General features: G+C 50.6%; 1 protein-coding gene across 3 annotated transcripts in view; it reads left to right on the top strand.

The window, feature by feature from the left end:
• The first annotated feature begins 518 nt into the window (after positions 1-518).
• The window catches only part of AP2A1 (adaptor related protein complex 2 subunit alpha 1), a 37,779-nt gene continuing 14,762 nt past the window's right edge, over positions 519-23,535 (top strand). For 2 of the 3 annotated variants that reach the window (XM_065899477.1, XM_065899478.1), the window contains exons 1-4: positions 595-661; positions 13,100-13,168; positions 13,299-13,441; positions 14,141-14,334. In XM_065899477.1, coding sequence (XP_065755549.1) covers positions 595-661; positions 13,100-13,168; positions 13,299-13,441; positions 14,141-14,334 — 473 coding nt within the window. Of the gene's footprint in view, positions 662-13,099; positions 13,169-13,298; positions 13,442-14,140; positions 14,335-23,535 lie in introns of all 3 variants that reach the window. The other variant, XM_065899476.1, reaches the window with a different exon arrangement.

The raw sequence follows: 23,535 nt of genomic DNA, 5'->3' as shown, positions 1-23,535 counted from the left end.
CCAATCGGGGGTGGGAGTCGGACTGGCCCGGCGAATCCTCGACGCCTGCGGGGGCGGTCTACCCGCCCATGGGCCTCAATCAACGTAAGTCCCGCCTGCTCGAGCCCGCTCCCCCGCCTTCCTTCACGTCAATCCCTCCCTTCTAAGAGAGCGACCGGATCCAATCAGTATCGGAGCCGGCCGAGCGGAGGGGGCGGTCCCACTGTACGTAACCGAACTCCGCCCGTCTCTCGGGCAACGCCCCCACCCCCCTCCGGATCGGAAATAGCGGGGCTCTGGGCCAATCGTAGCGGCGTGCCTTTGTCCAGAGACCAATGAGAGAGGGAGAGGGGATGAGCCCGAGTCTGAGCGGCAGTAATCCAAGCCAATAGGCGGCTGAGAGCTCAGGATGGCGGAGGGGAGGGGTGGGGCCGGGGGCGGAGCCGCGGCCTGCCAGCCCGCCTGCCTGCCAGCCCGCCCGCCAGCCCGCCCTCCCCCCTTGGCCGGCTCAGCTCCTCTGCGCTGCCTGGGGTCCTTCCCTCCCGGTCCCCGCCTGCCAGCCCCCGCTGTGCTGCGCCCTGCCCGGCCAGGCCTGGAGCCGACACCACCGCCATCATGCCGGCCGTGTCCAAGGGCGATGGGATGCGGGGGCTCGCCGTGTTCATCTCCGACATCCGGAACTGTGAGAGAGCGGCCGGGGGACACCGGGCGAGGGGGAGCGTGGGATTGAGGGATTCGGGGGCTACAGAGGGGCCCAGGGGATAGAAATCCATTGCGGTCTTAGAGTGAGAGGATAGAGAGGCCCCGGGGGTACTTTAGGGTGGGGGGGATGGGGGGGCTTAGGGTGTCATAGTGTGCCTCTTGAGGTGACGACACGGAGTGGCTAGAGGCGTCCGGGAGGGTCTTAATATAGAGGAGGCTAGTAAAGTCCCGGGGATGGGGCATAGAGTTGTCCCTGGGAATGGAAGAAAGGCTGGGGGATCGTATTAGAGACGGGGTTAGAGAAATCCCTGATGTAGCTAGAAAGGGAAAAGGGTGCATGGGTGGGTGGGTGGGGGTACCGTGTGGAGAGATAAAGTGGGAGGAGGCCAGAGAGGACTGGGAGGACGTGAAACACAGGAAGCCTAAAGGGACTGGGCTTGAGGGCCTGGGTGAGGGGGTGTCATAGAGGGGAAGGGACTAGGTAGGTCACCGAGGCTCCCAGCTAGTTCATAGAGAGGACTTGAGAATGACAGAAAGTCCCAGGGGTTTGGGGAGGAGAGACAGGAAGGTGGGGGGCTGTAGTGGGCCCCTGGTGAGGGATAGAGGGGCTCCAGGATGGAGGATTGCTTAGGAGACATGGAGGGCAGTGGAGAAGGGGCTAGAGGGGGTACTGGGAGGAGCACAGAGGAGAGGCGCTGCAGGTGGAGAGTCTTGGGAGAACCTGAAATAGCGAGCTGGGGGGCCTGCAAAGGAGAGGACATTATAACGTGGGGTCTTGGGGTATGTGCCAGAATGGGGAGAGCCCAGATCTCAAAGAAGGGGCCAGGGGGCCTTAGGAATTTGTGGGGAAGAGATCTGGAAAGCTGGGGGGTGGGGGAAGCCTGGCCCCAGAGAGGGGTCATAGGTCAGGGAGCAGGACAGCCCTGAATCTGGAGTGCTCTCCCATCTGACCACATCAACATGGGGACAGCCATCACCAGCAGGAAGAATGGTCGTGACTGTGGGAGGCCTGGCGCCAAGTCAGCTCCCAGCTCCTGCGAGCGGGTGTTGGTGTTTTGAGCTGCCAAAAGCTTCACAGGCTGTGTCCGCATGGGCTTTGGGGTCAGCCAGACTTGGGTTTGAGTGTGAGCGCTCTCACTCCCTAGCTGTGTGACCTTGAATGAGAGACTTCGCCTCTCAGTTTCCTAATCTGTCAGGAGGGACTGCTGATCACACCTTCCTGATGGGGTTGTTATGATACTGAATGTGAGTGAGGCCTTTCACACACTCCAGGCACTAGGTAGCTTGGCTACTATTCTTGTTATTTGGCTGAGTCTGAGGAGCGGCCTCTGCTGGGTGCCCAGTGATGATTTTAGAATTTAGTAGGGATGGGAGGATCTGGCATGTAGTAGGTGCTCAGCGAGCAAGAGGGGTGGAAACTGTTGGGTCTCAAGTGGCAGAGAGAGGTTAAGTCTGTTATGAAAGGGGTGGAGCTTTGAGGATTTGTGGGTTGCGGGGGCCAGCTGTTAGCAGCAAGTGTGCATTGCCTCTGACACCTACCTTGCGACCCTTGGCAAGTCATTCAACCTCTTGGAGGCTCCCTTTTCTTGTCGGCTGACTCCCATTGATCAGAACATCTTGTCTCTGAAGGTTCGTTCATTCGTTTATTCATTTGACAAAAAGCTTTTTGATCACTCCAGTGTGCCAGACACTGTTCCGGGGACTGGGGCTATAACAGTGAACAAAAATTCCTGCCCCTGGGAGCACCCATGCCAGGAGGGAGATTAACAAGTAAACACAGAGAACCGCAGGGTCAGACGATGACTAGTGCTGTGAAGAAAAATAAGGCAGGCAAGCGGGGGAGGGGAGGGACCAGGATTGAGAGGGATTGAGCCCTGCAGACTTTGGAGGAATGAAGGGTCCAGGCAGGAGAATGGTGCATTCAAAGGTCCTGAGGTTGTAGCATGCTTGGTGTGGGTTCAGATAAATGCAAGGGGGCTTGTGTGGCTGGGACCAAGAGAGGGAGGGAGGGAGAGCGGTGGAAGATAAGGACAGAGAGGGGACAGGGCTTTGTGGGCCACTAGGAGCACTTTGGCCTTTCTCTGAGTGAAGCAAGAGCAGCGGGAAGGTTTTGAGCACAGGAGGGACAGGAGCTGATTGATGTGTTAAAATAGTTCCTCTGGCTGCTGGGAAGAGAACAGACCCAAGGAGGTACGAACAGAAACAGGGAAGGAATTAGAGGGCCGTTGCAGGCATCCCAGTGAGAGACGGTGTTGGTTCGACTGGGGTGAGAAGGAAAGATGAGAAGTGTTTGGTTGGAGATAGATTTTGAAGGATCTGCAAAGGGATTGGATGATGGGGGCAGGGCAGGAAAGAGAAAACAAGTGGGTGTCACTGCAGGACCCCAGAGGAAAGCCAGAGGACGGAGGGGAGACTCCGACTTGGGGGCAGTGGAAGTAGTTTAGCCAAATGAACCAGGGCTGGAGAATCAGGGCTTCCCCTTGTCCTTGGTTTTCTCATCAAGTGTAGGTTGAATGGCTGGTATGTTTCAAGCCTTATCATGGGCACTGGAGAAGCAGTGGTAAATAGGACAGACTTGTCTGTACCCTCATGAAACTCCCAGCCCCTGAGGGAGACAGGTGCTGCATAAAAACCGCAGCTGTCCATCTCCCAAGCACTTGTATATGGATGTTCATACAGCATCGTTCATGATAGGTAGCCAAAGAGCGGAAACAAACCCAAATGTCTGCCAACGGATGGATGGCGAAACACAATGTGGACACCCACACGATGGAATAGTATTCAGCCATTAAAAAGGAATGAAATACCGTAGAGGCTACAGCTACAGCACGGATGAAGCTCGAAAACATCATTTTAAGTGAAAGAAGACAGACACAAAAGGCTACATATTGTAGGATTCCATTTCTATGAGGTGTCCAGAATAGGCAAATCCAGAGAAACAGAAAGTAGTTGAGTGGTTGCCTAGGGCTAGGGGGTGGTGGAATGTGGAATGACTGCTAATGAGAACAGGGTTTCTTTGGGGGGTAATGAGAATGTTCTGGAATTAGATGGTGGTGATAGCTGAACAACACTGTGGATCTGCTAAAGACCACAGAATCGCACTATCAAGTGGTGAGCTGTGTGGTATGTGAATTGTATCTCAATTTTTTTTTTAAATTGAAGTATAGTTGATTTACGATATTGTGTTAGTTTCAGGTGTACAGCAAAGTGATTCCGTTTTACATATATATATTTTTTCTCATATTCTTTTCCATCATGGTTTATTACAGGATGTTGAATATAGTTTCCTGTGCAAATTCTGGTTGTTTATCTGTTTCATATATGCCACTGTTAGATGATATATTAATTTTATTTTCTTTACCTAAATTGAGGAAGAAACCTAAAATCAAATCTAAATATATTACAGGGCATTCAGGGAGGTATGTTTTGTCGCCCCTCAGAAAATTACCTGAAATTTACTTTCAAAATTAGATCTGCTTGTTTAAAAGCCCTATCCTGGCTCCTTTCTTGTTTGCATCAAGTTTTTTTTAAAGCGGAAAAAAACTGTAGCTGTCCTAAGTCCAGTGAGGTAGAGGGCCACAATGATGAGAGAACGGGGCCTCTGTCTGCTTGTGTTGCCCAGACAATGGGGAGGGGTTAGCCAGGCCAAGGGAAGGGGAAAAGAGCTGTGAAGGCAGAGGAACAGCAAGTGCAAAGGTCCTGAGGCCCTGTCGAGACTCTGTGCTAAGGCCTATGTGGCTGGTACAGAGAGGGATGGGATCTGACACTGGGGAGGTGGGCAGAGGCCAGGTTGGTGTTTGTCCCGAGAGCACCGGAGAGGGTTTCAAGCTGGAGTGAGGGCAAAAGAAGGGATGAGGAACATGGATGAGCCGGTGGAGGACAGCGAGGAGTGTGGAGCCATCCTGCTGGAGGATCTGAAGGGCGTAGTGGAATTCAGGGGGAAGGAACTAGAAGGAGATGAAAGGCAGGCTTTGAGAAGGAAAGCCAGGAAGGGCAAATTCTGCAGATAAGAAAGGGAGAGGTGAGGCTGGGCCCAGCCTGAGGGCGTAGTCCTGTCCTGTCTGGAGGGGAGTCAGCCTCCCAGACGCTTATCTGACTGGGAGCTCCCTAAGGCAGGAGCTGGGGTTGCCTCCTCTCTAGGACCCAGCTCCCCCCAAGCCCAAGGACAGTGTGAGTGAATGAATGGGAAGGGGGTTGCTGGGCTGCCACAGTGCCTCCATGAGGGCACATCCCACTCCAAACTGTGACCCATTCTGTTTGTGGCATCTCCCTCAGCCCCTGGAGTGCAAGCCCTGGTCTGATCCCTCCCCGGGTCCCCACTTCCACCTTCTGCAGGGCCTGGCCCGCAAGAGTCCTTGGGAGGTGTTTGCTGATTGAATGAATGAATGAATGGACAAATCAATCTTTACTGAGCACTGATTGAGTGCTAGACACTTTCTAGGTGATGAGACTAAAACAGTGAGCAGAAGTCCCCTTCCAATGGTGCTCACATTCTAGCGGGGAAATGGACCAATATACAGGTAAATATGTAGTGTTCAGGCGTTCAGACAGGTAGCAGTGAGTGTTGGGAGGAAATAAAGCAGGGAAGGGGTGTAGGGGTGTAGGGATGGCGCTCTTATATAGGCTGCTCGGAGCGTCTCTCACTGAGCAGGTGACATTTGAGCAAAGAAAAATTTGGTGGGTGAATTGGCCTGCAGAGTCTGGGAGAAGACATTTTTGGCAGCGCAGACAGCCTGTGCAAAGGCCCTGAGGCAGGACTGTGCTTGAGGTATAGGAGGAATGCGGGGAGAGGGTGGGAGTTGTGGTCAGAGAGGGAACTAGTGGATCCAGTGACGACTTGTTTTTACACTGAGCCAGATGGAAGACAGGGAGAGATTCAGTGCAGAGAAGGGACAGGATTTGACTCAGGTTTTCACAGAATCCCTCTGGCTGCTGTGGAGAGAGCAGAAGGAATGAGTCCCACTTTGGTGGTGCTCCAACATCAGTGTGCCGTTGGGGACAGCGCCCCTCCCCCCACACCCCTGCCCAGGGCACTTAAAGGAACTGGCTTTAGGTTGTGAGTGGCATCCAGATGCTGGCAACAGACAGATCCAGGCCTGAGCTCCGTCCCTCTCTACCTGTGTGTCACCTAGTGACCTCGGTCCACAATCGCATTCAGCACCTCCCCCGTGTCAGGACTGCTCTGGACCCTGTGTCAGGATGCTACACGGGACGCAGCCACGCACCCCTGCCCTCGGGGAGCTGGCATTCCCAGCCAGAAGCCGAGGGCTTACAGAGCAACATGTGCCCCCGTAATATGTTAGCCGGCAGCTCAGGGAGGTCTTTGCAGCTGCGTTCAAGTAGGGGAATGACAGGGTGTGACTTGGTTGCTCAAGGAGAATATTTTCTCTCAGAGATGTTGACAATTTTGATAACATCTAACCCAGGGTTGTCATGTGGCGATCCACATACGTACATTTTTTAAAAATTGAGGTATGGTTAATTTACCGTGTTATGTTAGTTTCAAGTACACAGCAAAGTGATTCAGTTATATGTATTAAATACATATATGTATGTATATATATCCTTTTTCAGGTTCTTTTCCATTTGAGGTTATTACAAGGTATTGAGTATATTTCCCTGTGCTATACAGTAGATCCTTGTTGTTTATCTCTTATGTATAGTAGTGTGTGTATGTTCATCTCAAACTCCAAATTTATCTCCCCCCCTCCCCCCCACCCCTGCAGTTTCCCCTTTGGTAAACATAAATTTATTTTCTGTGTCCGTGAGTCTATTTCTGTTTTGTAAGTCAATTTATTTGTATCCTTTTTTTATATTCCACAGATAAGTGATATCATATGATATTTGTCTTTCTCATATGATATTTGTTACTTCACTTAATATGATAATCTCTAGGTCCATCCACATATGTACATTTAAACTTTCCGTAGTCACATTAAAAAAGTAAAACCAGGGAAATTAACTTTAATGTGATTTATTTCCTTTACCCCAGTATGCCCCAAATACTATCTGAATGTGTAATCGATATTTTTTCAATGATTAACAAGACAGTTTATGTTCCTTTCTCAACTCGGAGGCTACAGTTTCTTTGGAAATATTTTCTCTGTCTTAAGAGTTCATAAAACTTATGGTTAAAAAAGAAGATTCACAAAGGGTCCAAGTCGTTCCAAACATACTTTTCCAGTGACTGAGTGGAGGATTGGTTTTTAATTTTTAACTTATTACAATTAAATAAAATTAGGAATTCAGTCCCTCCGTAACACCAGCCAATTTTCAAATGTCCAGTGGCCATATGTAGCCAGTGGCTCCGGTGGTGGACCGCGTGGGCCAACATGTTCTGAACTTTATAGGGGTCCAGAGTCAACAAGCATCATCTCCCAGAGCCCCCTTTGAGGACTCAGGGCTGTTGGGACTTGTGTGGGAGACATTGGAGCACATCCTAGTAGAGAGAAACTTTTGTTGCTTTGTATTGTAAACAGTTGTCTGGAAGGTGGTGAAGGGTCTTGCAGTGAGGTGCCAGCCAGTGCCTGGGTTACCGCCATAAAAGCATGTCAATCCCTTCATGGTAGTCCAGGTTTGTTAGAAGGCCTTTTGTGGCAGTGACAGCCCCACCCCGATGCCCCAAGTTAAATGCTTAGGGAGGCTTATTTCCCCTACCCAGAAGCCCCAAGGTCCTTCTGGAGCAGTCAGCAGTAACCTGCCCTGGCCTGTAGCAAGGGGGTGGCCTCTTTTCCACCTGCACGGCCCTCACAGCAACAGCTGCAGGCAGAATGGGACCCCCTGCCCTCCCATGGCTCCCCAGCACCCTCAGAAAAGCCAAGAGGTTGCACGGTCTGTCCCCGCCTGCTGTGCTAGCCCCAAGGCCTTTGCACAAGCGAGTCCTCATGCCCAGAGCACACCTCCCCTTATTTCTGCTTGATCCATTTCAGCCTCGTCTTTTGAGCCTGAAATCCCAGGAGCGGGGGAATTCCCTGGCGGTCCAGTGGTTAGGGCTCCATGCATGCTTCCACTGCAGGGGGCATGGGTTCTATCGCTGTTAGGGAACTAAGATCCCACATGCTGCAGCGTGGCCAAAAAGGAAAAACAAAAACAAAAAAAGTCCCAGGAACTGGGTACCAGGAAGCCTTCCTCCCCCCATCTGATTCCAGCGTCCCAACCCCCACTGTGTTTGCCTCTGTGAAAGTTTTTCCCATTGTCCCTGTCAGCCTCTCCAATCAAGGAGCATCCCCAGGGCAGAGCAGGTGTGACTCATCCCTGAGCTTGGCCCAGGGAATGTCTGAAGATAAAGGAATCTCTTTAAAACAACCTGAAATGCTTGCATGCCTCCTGTGACGGGGAGCTCGTCCCCCTGTCGCAGGCTGGCCGAGTGATGGAAAGTTTCTTCCACGAGCCCAGTTCTGTCACAGCTGCCTTCAGCCCCTTTCTCCCATGCATTACCCTCAGCAGCACCCAGGTGCTGTCTCTGGGCACCCAGGCTCTAGATATTTGCAGGGGTTATGTGCTCTGCTGGGACGCATTTCCTGTAGGGCCACAGAGCATTCTCTTTTGGAGACCTGATGCTTTGTTCTTTCTGTGAATTCTTTTTTGTAGCAAAGTATATTGGTGGTGCAGAAGACAATATCAAATAGACGTGGACAATTTAAAGACTAAGGAAAAAACATATACACACACAAACATATATTCTTTGAATATGCCTTTAAATTTTATTTATTTATTTATTTATTTATGGCTGCGTTGGGTCTTTGTTGCTGCGCACAGGCTTTCTCTAGTTGTGGCAATTGGAGGGCTACTCTCCTTTGCGGTGCGCAGGCTTCCCCTTCCGGTGGTTTCTCTTGTCGCGGAGCACGGGCTTTAGGTGCGCAGGCTTAAGTAGTTGTGGCTCGCGGGCTCTAGAGCGCAGGCTCAGTAGTTGTGGTACACCGGCTTCATTGCTTCACAGCATGTGGGCTCTTCCCAGACCAGGACTCGAACACTGTGTCCCCAGCACTGGCAGGCGGATTCTTAACCACTGCACCACCAGGGAAGCCCTAAAAATTTATTTTTAATTTTTACACATAGCAGGCACTAATAATATTTTTTTATTAAGTGAGCGAAATGTCCAACTATACCATAATAATTAAATACATTACGGGATAATTCACTCAGCTATCATAAATTCTTTAATTAGGAAACAGATTCTCATACCATGATGGTGGGATATAAACTGGTTCATTATGAGAGAGCCATTTGCCTTCATATATCAGAAAAATTTGAAAATGGGCATACTCGTTGCTCTAAGAACTTTATTTCCAGGACTTAATTCTAAAAACAAATTACATAGTGTTATCATTTAGCTATAAAGAGGTGTATTGAAGAACACTTCAAATTAGCCAAAATTTATGAACTATGGCCATTATTTTTCTTTTCCATATTCTCTGTCATGTGCTTATGTTATCTTTGAATTTTTTTTTTTTTTTGGCCACACCCCGCGGCTTGCAGGATCTTAGTTCTGTCACCAGGGATCGAACCAGAGCCAAAGTGCCGCATCCTAACCACTGAACCGCCAGGGAATTCCTGCATATTCTTTAAATTGTCCATATCTGTTTTATATTCTCTTCTGCATCATTGATATACTTCACTATACAAATATATTAATATATATTTGTATACAAACGTATTAACTTGTATATTCACATATACATATATAGTGTATCTATAAAAAAAAGCTCACAGATCAGAAGTGATGAATTTTGGTGAATTCATCATCAAAATCTGATGAATTTTCCCCAGCTGAACACAGCTGCGTAACTGGCCCCCAGGGGCAGAAACAACATCCCTAGCTCCCTGGCACCCCCCTCCCCACTGCTCAGTCATCCAACACCATAGGTTAGTTTTGCCTGCTTCTTGAAGCTTTTAATAGAGGTAAACGAAGGCCAGAGAGAGCTCTAGGCTCAGTAATTTAATTGCCGTTCAGATACCCGTCTATCTGTGGTAAAAGTTAGGCAGCCACTGTGTGCTATATGGTCCATTTATAAAAGCTGTTTGGTTGTTTTTTCTCGTCCCTACAGAATAGCTTTAAGGCAACTGATTAGAGCAATTGTGTGGTTATCCTCAGGTTAGGAGGAGAACGGAACAGGAACGTGCACACCAGTTTTGAGGAGCTGCCGTGCTGGTCACCGCCCCTGCCCTGCCCCCAGAGGGAGGTGCTGTCCTGACCCCCTGGCCACCCTCCGGTGGGCACACCTCAGCAGTGTGACGTGGTTCTGGCTTAGTTCTCGCTGGTGAACTGCACCTGAACCCTCCTCATCTTTCACGGCCCTCCTCAAATGTCCCCTATTCTTGGCAGCCACCAGCAAGGCCCCCGGGGGTGTCTGGGTGACCTCCAATCGTGCCCATCTCGCTCAGGTGTGGGGACAGGGCCCCACTGCCTGCACCCCACCAAGCCAGGAGTCCCTAGGGGAGGATCAAAAGTGCCAGATCTGCGTGGGTCCTGGGTGCCCAGCATCGCCCCACTCAGGCCTGGCCCACAGGGCTTAGGAAACGTGTAATTAATAAATGAAGCATCAGATAGCCTCTGGGCCACACAGGCCAATTCAGCCTCATCACTGAGGTACTGGCCCTTCATCGCCTGGGTCCCAGAGACCTCCCACCCTCCCTGAAGCCTGGGAGTGGGTCACTCTGTACCTCTTCAGCCCCTTTTTTTTTTCACATCTTCATGCCTTTCCTGAGCTCAGGCACTCAGTAAGCCTGTGGAACGTGGAGTCACTACCCAGAAAAGTGGCAGACGCTGGCCCTACCCTCGGGGCTCTGGTGTGGTCTGGGGACAGCAGCAGACCCAGACACGCACAGCAGCATTGAGGGAGGTGACCCGGGCAGTGTGGGAGCCCAGGAAAGGCCCAAGAGCAGCGTTACCCAGAGTGTAAGCCGCATGTGTGGTTTTTAACTTCTTCAGGAACCACTTTTTTGTTAGTAGAATGGAATGGGCCAAATTAATTTTAATAATATGTTTGTATAATCTGATACACCCCCAATATTCTTTTTTAAATATTTATTTATTTATTTTATTTTGGCTGCCCCAAGTCTTAGTTGTGGCACGTGGGATCTTTTTAGTTGTGGCATGCGGACAATTAAATATTCTCATTTCAACATGTATTCAGTATTTAAAATTTTTTTTGATTAAAAAAATTTTAAACAACTAATTAATTATATTTTTAACTTTGTAATGAGATAGTTTACATTTCTTTTTTTTAATTAATTAATTTGGTTGTGCTGGGTCTTACTTGCGGCAGGCAGGCTCCATAGTTGTGGCATGCATGTGGGATCTAGTTCCCTGACCAGGGATTGAACCCAGGCCCCCTGCATCGGGAGCACAAAGTCTTAACCACTGTGCCACCAGGGAAGTCCCTACATTTCTTTTTTTTTTTTTCCACACTCAATCTTCTAAATCCCGTGTGTCTTTGCCACTTACTGCCCATCTCAGTTGGGAGCAGCAACGTTTTAGGTGCTTGAGAGCCACCTGGCTGATGGCTGCCGTGTTGGACACGGCAGCTCTAGCATCTATTTGGAACTGATCAGGAGGTGCTAATCAGAAGGGGCTTCCTAGAGGAGGTGATAGCTGAAGTGAGCCTTATGGGAGCTTCCCCGGAAGTTGGGAGTAGGTGGTGAGGCAGGATTTCTAAAGAGAAAGAGCACATACCCTCGCTTTCTCCTTCATTCACTCATTCATTTGAACCTCCCAGTTGCCTGATGACACAGCCATGGGTCAGAACAGGCTCCACCATTCAGATGACCAGACATTTATTAAGCACCTGCTATATGCTGGGCACCGTTCTAGAAGCTCCCCTGTGATGCTTATAATCTGAAGGGGGAGCCGAGGTTTGACAGTAAAGGTAAATAAAATAGTTACATGGTGTGAAATGAGCCAGGGAAGACTTTTTTTTTTTTTAATACTTATTTATTTGGTTGCACTGGGTCTTTAGTTGTGGCATGCAAGGTCTAGTTCCCTTACCAGGGATGAAACCCGGGCGCCCTGCATTGGGAGCATGGAGTCTTATTTTTCTTTTTTAAATTTATTTTTTAGAAATTTATTTTATTTATTTTATTTTTGGCTGCATTGGGGTCTTCATTTCTGTGTGTGGGCTTTCTCTAGTTGCGGTGAGCGGGGGCTTCTCATGGCAGTGGCCTCTCTTGTTGTGGAGAACGGGCTGTAGGCACTCAGGCTCAGTAGTTGTGGCTCGCAGGCTCTAGAGCGCAGGCTGAGTAGTTGTGGCACACAGGCTTAGTTGCTCTGCGGCATGTGGGATCTTCCCGGACCAGGGATCGAACCCATGTCCCCTGCGTTGTCAGGCGGATTCTTAACCACTATGCCACCAGGGAAGCCCGGGAGCCTGAAGTCTTAACCGCTGGACCACCAGGGAAGTCCCAGGACATTTTTAAAAAATGATGGAAACAGAAGAAGAAGGCACTGACTTTAAAGAACTGGCCAAGAGGGAATTTCCTGGCAGTCCAGTGGTTAGGACTCTGCACTTGCACTGCCAGGGCCCCCGGTTCGATATCTGGTTGGGGAACTAAGATCCCACAAGCCGTGCGGCACGGCCAAAAAATAACAATAATAAATAAATAGAGAATTGACCAAGAAAGGCCTCTTGGAGGAGGTGACAAGAGCTGAGACCCAAGTGATGAGAAGAAAACTGGATAGATGGGCAGGTGGAGGGCACAGCACGTGCAAAGGCCCTGGAGGTGGGAAGGAGTGTGAATTGTCCCTGGAACTGACAGAGGCCTGCGAGGTGGGGACACACAGCAAGATGGTGAGGGGTGACACTGGTGGGGTGGCCAGGGCAGGGCCAGAGGGCTTGGTAGCCACGGGGTAGAATCCCCCCAGTGGGAAGCAAGGATGCCAGAAAGGAGGCTGCCACAGTGATCTGGCTGGGCAGGCGGAGGTGGGGAGCCGGGAGCTCAGGACCCAATGCCTGGCAACTGGCTGGAATTGGGAAGGTGCAGGCCCAGCAGTTTTCAGGAGACAGCTCTGGGGGTGTGGTCAGAGTGAGGGTCCAGGGGGCCAGCTCGAAGGCAGCCTATCTCTGCATTCATTCATTCATTACATATTTCCTGCCAGGGGCATATTTCAGCTGGGGGCTGGTGCAGTGGTAACCGGAGCCATGGGTGGGACAGGAGCTGGAGGAGGGAGGGAGGCAGGGAGCGCCCCAAAGTGTGTGCTGGGCTCCTCCTCTGGGTGGTAGGGACCCAGAGCCAAGGTTCCCACCTCCCGGAAGCTCCCAGCTAGAGACAGGGCCCAGGCCTTGCCTCAGCCCCCTGGGCCTGGAGCCCCAGGGTGGGGAGAGTCTGCCCTTCCAGCCGGAAGGACCTTGCCCAGCAAAGTGAGGGCAGGCGGCTCAACTCTCTGGGACCCTCCTGACCTGTCCTGCCTTCCCCCTTCCAGGTAAGAGCAAGGAGGCGGAGATTAAGAGAATCAACAAGGAACTGGCCAACATCCGCTCCAAGTTCAAGGGTATGCTGGGGGCCCAGGCTCCAGGGTCTGTGGGAGGAGCGGGCTGTGCGCTGGGGCTGGGATACCTGGGACTTGTAGGTTTGATCCTTCCTCATTTTTGCCTCCCCTTTCTTCCTTCCTCTGGCCCCAGGGGACAAAGCCTTGGACGGCTACAGCAAGAAGAAGTATGTGTGTAAACTGCTCTTCATTTTCCTGCTCGGCCACGACATCGACTTTGGGCACATGGAGGCCGTGAACCTGCTGAGCTCCAACAAGTACACGGAGAAGCAGATAGTGAGTCTGAGCGGGGAGAGGGCCGGGGACCTGGACTCCTGGGTCTGAGGTAGGAGGGGCCGGGGGCCTGGATCCTGGGTCTGAGGGAGGAGGGATTAGGGGCGGGGACTCCTGGGTCTGAGGGAGGAGGGGCCGGGGGCCTGGATCCTGGGTCTGAGGGAGGAGGGATTAGGGGCGGGGACCCCTGGGTCTGAGGGAGGAGGGATTAGGGGCGGGGACTCCTGGGTCTGAGGGAGGAGGGGCCGGGGGCCTGGACCCCTGGGTCTGAGGGAGGAGGGGCCGGGGGCCTGGACTCCTGGGTCTGAGGGAGAAGGAGCCGGGGGCCTGGACTCCTGGGTCTGAGGGAGGAGGGGCTGGGGGCCTGGACTCCTGGGTCTGAGGGAGGAGGGGCCGGGGGCCTGGACTCCTGGGTCTGAGGTGGGAGGGGCCGGGGGCCTGGATCCTGGGTCTGAGGTGGGAGGGGCCGGGGACCTGGACTCCTGGGTCTGAGGGAGGAGGGGTTGGGGGCGGGGACTCCTGGGTCTGAGGTGGGAGGGGCCGGGGGCCTGGATCCTGGGTCTGAGGTGGGAGAGGCCTAGGACCTGGACTCCTGGGGCTGAGGGAGGAGGGGTCGGAAGTGCAGACTCCAGGATTGAGGGTTGGGGTCTAGGGCCAGTGAACCACAATGCTCCAAGCCCACCACCTCCCTCCGCAACCCAGGGTTACCTGTTCATCTCGGTGCTGGTGAACTCCAACTCGGAGCTGATCCGGCTCATCAACAATGCCATCAAGAACGACCTGGCCAGCCGCAACCCCACCTTCATGTGCCTGGCCCTGCACTGCATCGCCAACGTGGGCAGCCGTGAGATGGGCGAGGCCTTTGCCGCTGACATCCCTCGCATCTTGGTGGCTGGGTGAGGCGTTGGGGACCCAGGTGGGGGGATGGGGTAGACAAGACCCAACCCAGTTTGAGGGTCAGAGAGGCTCTGTCACCTGCCCAAGGTCTCCCAGCCAGGCTTGGCACCACCGTGATTCCGGTGGCAGCCCCATGGTTGCCTCTTGTCATCTCACCAAAGTGACTCGACAGTGTAAGGCAGCTTCCCAGCAAAGCCAGTGGGATGTCTATCTGATCAACCTTTAACATCTAGTAAAGAAGAGGTGATAACCTTAAGTTATGTCGGTGACAGCCCTCCAGAGCTTCTGCCTCTTCTCCATTCATTCATTCAACAAACATCTGTTGAGCATATATGTGCGGGGCACCATGCTGATTGCTGGGGATGTAGCCATGACCAGAAACGGACATGGTCATCCTCCTCCCAGTGTTCACGGTCTAGAGTGGGGGATAAACATCGACTGAATAATTTCAGGATGAAACATACATTCCCTCTCAGAACCATGCTGTGGGGTGCAGAAGCCCATAGGGCATGTAGTAGGCATGCCTGACCTAGCCTGGGGGATCAGGGAGGGCTTCTCAGAGGACGTGGGATCAGGCTGAGACCTGGGTGAGTAGGAGGAGTTGGCTGTGGAACAGGGAAAGGCGTGAAGGGTGGTGGATCAGCCTTTGTGACCTTTCTGGAGCAGGAGGTTGTTCAGCAAACACTTCTTGAGCACCTGCAATGTGCCGGGCACTGTTCCGGGCATGGGAGGGCAGGAGGGAGCAGCGGAGGCGGTCATGCCCATCCTCGGGGAGCTTACATCTCGGGGGGAATCCAAAGAGCAAACACATAGGCAAAGAAGTGAGTCGAGTTCGGATAGTGACGGTTCCTCTGAAGAAAACAAAACAGGGTAGTGGGGGGCAGCAGAGATGGTGGGGAAGGCTGCTTAAGTCAGACTCATCAGGGAGGGTCTCTGCAAAAGGTGACATGTAATTTGAGACTGGAATGATGAGGAGAAGACAGTCATTCAGAAATGTTGGAAGGTATCTCCTCACACCAGTCAGAATGGCCGTCACCAAAAAATCTACAAACAATAAATGCTGAAGAGGGTGTGGAGAAAAGGGAACCAACCCTCTTGCGCTGTTGGTGGGAATGTAAATTGATACAGCCACTATGGACAACAGTATGGCAGTTCCTTAAAAAACTAAAAATAAAACTACCATACGACCCAGCAATCCCACTCCTGGGCATATACCCTGAAAAAACCATAATTCAAAAAGAGTCATGTACCATAATGTTCATTGCAGCACTATTTACAATAGCCAAGATATGGAAGCAACCTAAGTGTCCATCGACAGATGAATGGATAAAGAAGATGTGGCACATATATACAATGGAATATTACTCAGCCATAAAAAGAAACGAAATTGAGTTATTTGTAGTGAGGTGGATGGACCTAGAGTCTGTCATACAGAGTGAAGTAAGTCAGAAAGAGAAAAACAAATACCGTATGAAAACACATATATATGGAATCAAAAAAAAAATGGTTCTGAAGAACCTAGGGACGGGACAGGAATAAAGACACAGGCGCAGAGAATGGACTTGAGGACACGGGGAGGGGGAAGGGTAAGCTGGGACGAAGTGAGAGAGTGGCATTGACATATATAGACTACCAAATGTAAAATAGATAGCTAGTGGGAAATAGCTGCATAGCACAGGGAGATCAGCCCGGTGCTTTGTGACCATCTAGAAAGGGGGGATGGGGAGGGTGGGAGGGAGACGCAAGAGGGAGGGGATATGGGGATATATGTATACGCATAGCTGATTCACTTTGTTATGCAGCAGCAACTAACACAACAATGTAGAGCAATTATACTCCAATAAAGATGTTAAAAAAAAAAAAAAAAGGTTGGAGTAGTGCTCCAAGCAAAAGGAGCAGCAAGTACAAAGGTCCTGAGGTAGGCATGAGCTTTGTACATTCAGGGAACCAAGAGATAGTGTCTCTGGCTTGACTGTGGTGAACAAGCGAGAGAATAAGGGGAGTATGGATTCATTCTAATTGAAATTGGGAGGCAGTAGGTGTGTTTTGAGCAGATAAATGACATGCTTGGCTTTGTTTTTTTATTTTATTTTATCTTTTTAATTTTTATTTATTTATTTTTAATTTTTGGCTGCATTGGGTTTTTGTTGCTGCACATGGGCTTTCTCTAGTTGCGGTGAGTGGGGACTACTCTTCATTGCAGGACTTGGGCTTCTCATTGTGGTGGCTTCTCTTGTTGCAGAGCATGGGCTCTAGGCGCGCGGGCTTCAGTAGTTGTGGCTCATGGGCTCTAGAGTGCAGGCTCAGTAGTTGTGGCATACGGGCTTTGTTACTCCGCGGCATGTGAGATCTTCCCGGACCACGGCTCGAACCCGTGCCCCCTGCATTGGCAGGCGGATTCTTAACCACTGTGCCACCAGGGAAGCCCCTGTTTTGTTTTTTTTTTTTTAATGTTTTAAAATTTTATTTATTTATTTATGTCTGTGTTGGGTCTTTGTTTCTGTGCATGGGCTTTCTCTAGTTGCGGCGAGTGGGGGCCAGTCTTCATCGCGGTGCGCGGGCCTCTCACTGTCGTGGCCTCTCTTGTTGCGGAGCACAAGCTCGACGCGCAGGCTCAGTAGTTGTGGCTCACGGGCCTAGTTGCTCTGCGGCATGTGGGGTCTTCCCAGACCATGGCTCGAACCCGTGTCCCCTGCATTGGCAGGCAGATTCTCAACCACTGCGCCACCAGGGAAGCCCGCCCCTGTTTTTTTTTTTTGGCTACTTTATTATTTATTTATTTAGTTATTTATTTATGAAGCCTCTGTATTTTTAAAAGGTCACTGAACCTGGTGTGGGAGAAGGTAGGACTTGTATTTCTGGCAGCTTGTGGGCTAGATTCCTGCCTGAGGGTCTCCCCAAAACGCAGTTATCAATGTGGGTTAAAAGAGGAAATGAAAAAAAAAAAAAAAGGAAAAAAAAAAAAAAAAAAAAAAAGAGGAAATGAAATATTCTTCAATGTATTCATGAGCTAGCAAGAAAATAAGGAGACACACAGGCCACAAGCCAAGAGGAGCCTGACACCCAGGGAGATGAGCGGAGTTGCCTAAGCTGGATTTTGCCTAGAGCATTTGCTGACCTGGATGAACTTAGGTATTGCTTTTGGGGCCCTGTAGCCTCTGGGAGCAGAAGACAAGCTGGTTCAAGCAAGGGCTCCAGAGACCACACTTCAAAGTGAGGGTGACCTAGAAATAAATCCCCTTAAGGTCTATAAGCAAAAGTATCCTTTTTGAACTTTGGCATGGAACAGCCCGCACACTGGTGTTCAGTCCGATTTTCCCCTTCCTGGGTCATCCATAGAAACTTAAACCAAACTTCAGCTTAAGTGACACAAACTGCTAGTACCCCAGTGCCTGACAGAAGCAAACAGATCTTTTTGGGAGAAACCCACTTTCACCATAGGCCTCAATGATTTCCACAGATGAAGCTCCCAAGTTACATGAGTAGCTCACAGTCGAAAATCACTAAGCACAAGACGCAAGGCACCATGAGGGAGAACCAGCAGAAAGAAAATGGAAAATAACAGTTGGATTGGAATTTTCATACAGAATGTAAGATGCGTATGCTTAATATGTTTCAAGAAAAAAGAGAACAATTTAAAAATGGAACGAAGTGTAAGCATTTTTTAAAAAGAAATGGACAACATTTAGATTAAAAAAAAAAATTAAGTGGTCTAGTTTAGCAGCAGAGTAGACAGAACCAAAGCAAGGATTGTAAATAGGCAGAAGAACTGGAGAAATTAATCAGAATGCAGCCCAGAGAAACAAAGAGATGGAAAAATTTAAAAGAGAGGTTAAGAGTCAAGGGAGATAAAATCTAACAGCACTCTTTAGAGTTCTAGAAAGAGAGAAGGGAGAGACTCATAACATGACACAGTGTTTGAACAGATTATGGCTAAGAATATACCAGAACTAATGAAAGAGCATGATCCTTAGATTCAAGTAGCCTAGAGACTGTCGGGGGCGCCAAGCGTGGTAGCAGAGAGACCATTGAGATGTCTGTTGCCGTCCTGGGCAGAGCTGATGGTGGCTGGGACCAGGGTTGTTGCAGAAAATAGTTACTAGAGCTGTATGTTTTGGAAGGAAAGATGACAGTACTGATTGTATATGGTGTAAGAGAGAGAGAGGAGTGAAGTTGAACAGGTGGATGAATGATGAAGGAGGGAGTGGGGGAGAACCAAGTGAAGGAGGGGGAGGATCCAGAGCTGGGTTTGGCCATGTTGAATCTGAGATGCCTAGTAGACAAAGTCAAAACAAATAAGTAGGGACTTCCCTGGTGGTGCAGTGGTTAAGAATCCGCCTGCCAATGCAGGGGACACGGGTTCGAGCCCTGGTCCGGGAAGATCCCACATGCTGCAGAGCAACTAACCCCGTGAGCCACAACTACTGAGCCTGTGCGCCACAAATACTGAAGCCTGCACGCCTAGAGCCCGTGCTCCGCAACGAGAGAAGCCACTGCAATGAGAAGCCCGCCAACCGCAACAAAGAGTAGCCCCTGCTCAATGCAACCAGAGAAAAGCCCGCGTGCAGCGATGAAGACCCCGTGCCGCCAAAAATAAATAAATTAATTAATTATTTTAAAAAAAGTAAAACTAATTTCATTTTTTTAAAATTTTTAATTAAATTAAATTTTAATTTTTGGTTGCACCGTGCGGCACGCGGGATCTTAGTTTCCCCACCAGGCATTGAACCTGTGCCCCCTGCAGTGGAAGCTCAGGGTCCTAACCGCTGGACCGCCAGGGGAATTCCCCATCTAATTTTAATATTTTAATCTCACCTGATCCATCCAGAATCATTTTGACATTGGATCAACATACACATTATCCAATATTTTTTGCGTTAAGTCTTTGAAACCACTGTGTAATTTACACACATGGCATTTCAGTCTGGACTCACTCCATTCAAGTGCTCGGTAGCTTCGTGTCGCTGGGGGCCACCAGATGGGACAGCGCAGGGTGGATGGTAATGAAAGCCACGGCCGGATGAGGTCCCTCAGGCAGGATGTGACCAGAGAAGAGAAGAGACCAAAGGCTGGGGTGATCTAGTGTGTGGAAGTCTGGCCAGGGAGAGGGAGGAAAATGCAGAATGGGCTGTGGCTTGGAGCTTGGAGAAGAAACTTTCGCGGAGGAGGGAGTGGTCAGCCATGGTGAATGCTGCTGACAGTTTCTTTAAGATCAGGACAGGCAGCTGGCATTGGCTTGGGTGAGTCAGGTGGCCAGTCACCCTGATTGGGGAGAACTTGGCACCTCTGAGGGCTGAGAAAGAAGCCAGTGTGACAAACATATATGAGCACAGGTGATGTCCCCGTTTCACACAAGGGCAGGGCCCTGCCAAAGTCACAGGCCACGCTGGGCTTGTCTGACTATAGGCTGGGCTCTCAGCACTGAAAACTTGACCTTGATAGTGACTGGGGCATAGAGGAACTGTTTTTATGTTTTTGATTTTTTGTTTTGTTCTGGTTTGGGATGCACCACGTGGCTTGTGGATATTCCCTGGCCGGGGACTGAACCTGGGCCATGGCAGTGAAAGCCCAGAATCCTAACCACTAGACCACCAGGGAACTCTGGGTTACTGTTTTCTTAGGTAGTTTTTTTTTTTTTAATTTGAGGTAAAATTCACATAACATAAAGGTCACCATTTTAAGTACTTTAAAGTATACAGTTTGGTGGTCTTCAGTCCCTTCCCAGTGTTGTTCAAGCATCCCCACTATCTAATTGCAGAACATTTCCATCACCCAAAAAAGAAGCCCTGTGCCCATCAGCAGTCATTCCCCAGACCCTCTCTTCCCAGCCCCAGGCCATCTCTAATATGCTCTGTGTCTCTAAAGATTTGCCTGTTCTGGACATTTCAGATAAATGGAATCACACAGTATGCGGCCTTTGTGTCCGGCTTCTTTTCTCTTGGCATAATGTTTTTGAGGTTCATCCCTGTTGTAGTATGTGTCAGGGCTTCATTCCTTTTTTATGAGGCAATAATAACATTCCACTGTATGGACGGACCACAATTTATTTCTCCATTCATCACCAAGTTTCCACCTTTCGGCTGTGATGAATAATGCACGCATTTGTGTGAACTCTGTTTTCGGTTCTGTTGCGGAGCTGCCTGGGCATGAAATTGCTGGGTCATAAGGTATTATACCTTGTTTCAAAAAAAAGAAAGAAAGAAAGAAAACAGCTGCGGTTGAATTTCCCTTCGGGTCCCTCATATCATCTCTCCATCTGGCCTTCCTCCCGGTGCCCTGAGTCTGGTGGTGGTGGTGGTGCTTATTCCCATGTACGTTTTGTCCTTTTACACCCAGGCACACCCCCCTGTATTATGTAGCTTTCAACTTTACCTACATAGTATCACAATCTCTGTGTAACTTAACCAAGTTGATCAATCGCTCTTATTCTTTTCTTTTTTTAATTTTTAAAATATTTATTTAATTTATTTGGCTGCATTGGGTCTTAGTTGCGGCATGCGGGGTCTTTCGTTGCGGCACGCGGGGTCTTTCGTTGCGGCACGCGGGTTTCTCTCTAGTTGTGGTGTGCGGGCTCAGTAGTTGCTGCACGGGCCCAGTTGCCCCACGGCATGTAGGATCCTAGTTCCCTGGCCAGGGATCGAACCCACGTCCCCTGTATTGGAAGACGGATTCTCAACCACTGGACCACCAGGGAAGTCCCTGCTCTTATTCTTTTATTTGGGATTCTCCTGGACGTTTCCTTACCTGTCATGGAGATGATAATAGAGTCCACCTCCTCAGAGGGCTGTGCTGAGGATTAAACGTGTTAATATGTAGAAGCTCTTAGAGCCTGGGCCAGAGGCAGGCCTCATGGGGTGTGAGCTATGATGATGATGGTGGAAAGACCACCGTTCATGGAGCTCCGCTGTGGGCAGACCTTCTGCTGGTTTCTGGTTTTAATATGATCTTTCCTATGCCATGACCTTGAGCACGTGTGTGTGCCTTTCCCCGGGGCAGGTGTCTGGGAACAGAATTGCTGGTCTAGGTCCGCATGCCTTACAGCAGCTACCTGACCAGGGGTAGCCCAGCTCCTTTTCTGACGGCCTGTGTCTGTGTCCACCCGTGGCCACGGCACCCGAAGGCTCCCGTCTCCCCAGCCTGGCCGACACACACGAGTCTGCCTAGCTGATGGGAGAAAACGGAGCCACCATGTCCACGCAATTCATGTTTCTCCTACACATCCAGTAAAACATCTTTTCACCTGGCCTTTGACTCCTGCAGTTTCACCCACCCTTCCTGGGACCCTCCCCTGTGCTTCTGTTGAGTCCTTTCTGGGGAAATGTCACTGTAAGGCCCCGTCTGGGTGGTTGAGACAGCTCCTAGGACCCATTCTGTGCTTGAGGCCGCGATACCCAGGTTCATTTCTTCATCCCCCAATCTGTGGGGGTCCTCATTTTCCCCAGGAGGAAATTGCTAGTCAGAGAGGGTCAATGCCTTGTCCCCAAATCATGCCCCACAAGCAGGCGTGTCTGACCCCAGAGACCGGGGAGTGCTTTCTAGAACACTGTTACACTTCACACTCTTCGTGATGCTGGGACCTGGGTACTGACCGGGCCATGAACTCAGCCCTCTGGGATGGGACACTGCTGGCTGCCAGGCTCTGTGCTAACCCAGTGCCTGTTCAGTTTCCTGTGGCCACTGTAACCCATGACCACAAGTTAGGGGCTTAAAACACACATTGATTCTCTCACAGTTCTGGAGGTCAGAAGTCCACAGTGAGGCTCACTGGGCCAAAATCGAGGTGTTTCCAGGTCTTTTCCAGCTTCTAGAGGCTGCCTGCATCCCGTGGCTCATGGCCCCTTCCATCTTTAATCAGCAGAGTAGCATCTTCTCTCTGATCTCTGTATCTGGCCTTGCATCTCTCTAACTCTGATCCTCCTCCTCCTCTCTTCTAAGGACCTTGTGATTACACTTAGGGCTCACCTGGGTAATCCAGGATCATCTCAAGATCCCTGATTTCATCATATCTGCAAAGTCCCCTTTGTTTTTTTATTTGTTTTTGTTTTTTTTGCAGTACGCGGGCCTCTCACTGTTGTGGCCTCTACCGTTGCGGAGCACGGGCTCCGGACGCGCAGGCCCAGCAGCCGTGGCTCACGGGCCCAGCCACTCTGCGGCATGTGGGATCTTCCCAGACTGGGGCACGAACCCATGTCCCCTGCATCGGCAGGCGGACTCTCAACCACTGCGCCACCAGGGAAGCCCATATCTGCAAAGTCCCCTTTGAATGTAAGGGAACACATTCACAGGGTCTGGACATTAGGATGTGGACCTGTCGGGGGGGGCATTATTCAGCCCACCACAGTGTTTGACAGGCTTCCTCTCCTCTGAAGAGGGGAGTAGGGTTCCCATTTTATGAAGGACATTATGGAGGCTCAGGGAGGGAAGGGCACTTGCCAGAGGCCACACAGCCCTGTGGGTCCAGGGCCGCACTGGGTGTCTCGTTAGCATGTCAATTTCGTATCTGTTCAGTATCAAACTTGGGTCTCATTCAGCGCCCCACCAGCCATCTTGCCCCAGGTCCCCACACAACAAATGGTCTCACCACTCGCCAGGTCCCTCAGGTCGGAAACTTGAGGGTCACCTTGTCCCCTCTTCTGTCTCCACCACCTCATAGTAAAAATGTATCAGAATAGAGCCACTTCTCACCTGCATGGCTGCAGCGGGGTCTGAGGCACTGTCGTCTCCTGTCATCTCCTGCCTGGACTATTGCTGTCACCTCCCCCCGCCACCCCGCCCCGGCCTCCCACAGCCTCTTCTCCACACAGCAGCAGAGGGACCTTTTAAAAACATAAGTCAGGGCTTCCCTGGTGGCGCAGTGGTTGGGAGAGGCCCACGTACCGCAAAAAAAAAAAAAAAGCAAGTCAGATCTGGGGACAGTGGTCCATAGTAGTACCTATTTTCTCGGTTTGTTGTGGAGATAAAATGAATGAGCTAGTGCCTGTACCAGGGCCGAGCAGATCGGAAGGGCCCTGGGTGGTAGCTTTTACTGCTGTCGCCTTAGTATCATAGCTTCCCTGCTAGTCACCTGCAGCGGCTCCATCTCCCGCTGGGTAAAAGCATAGTCCGCACCATGGCCTGCAAGGCCCCACACGGTGTGGCCCTCAGCCCCTGCTCTGTCCTGTCTCCAGCCACACAAGACTCCTCCAAGCTCCTTCCACACA

The sequence above is a fragment of the Phocoena phocoena genome, chromosome 20 (assembly GCF_963924675.1).
Source record: "Phocoena phocoena chromosome 20, mPhoPho1.1, whole genome shotgun sequence".
Classification (NCBI taxonomy): domain Eukaryota; kingdom Metazoa; phylum Chordata; class Mammalia; order Artiodactyla; family Phocoenidae; genus Phocoena; species Phocoena phocoena.
Note: the sequence above shows the minus strand (reverse complement) of the source record. Positions and strands in the feature narration are given on the sequence as shown.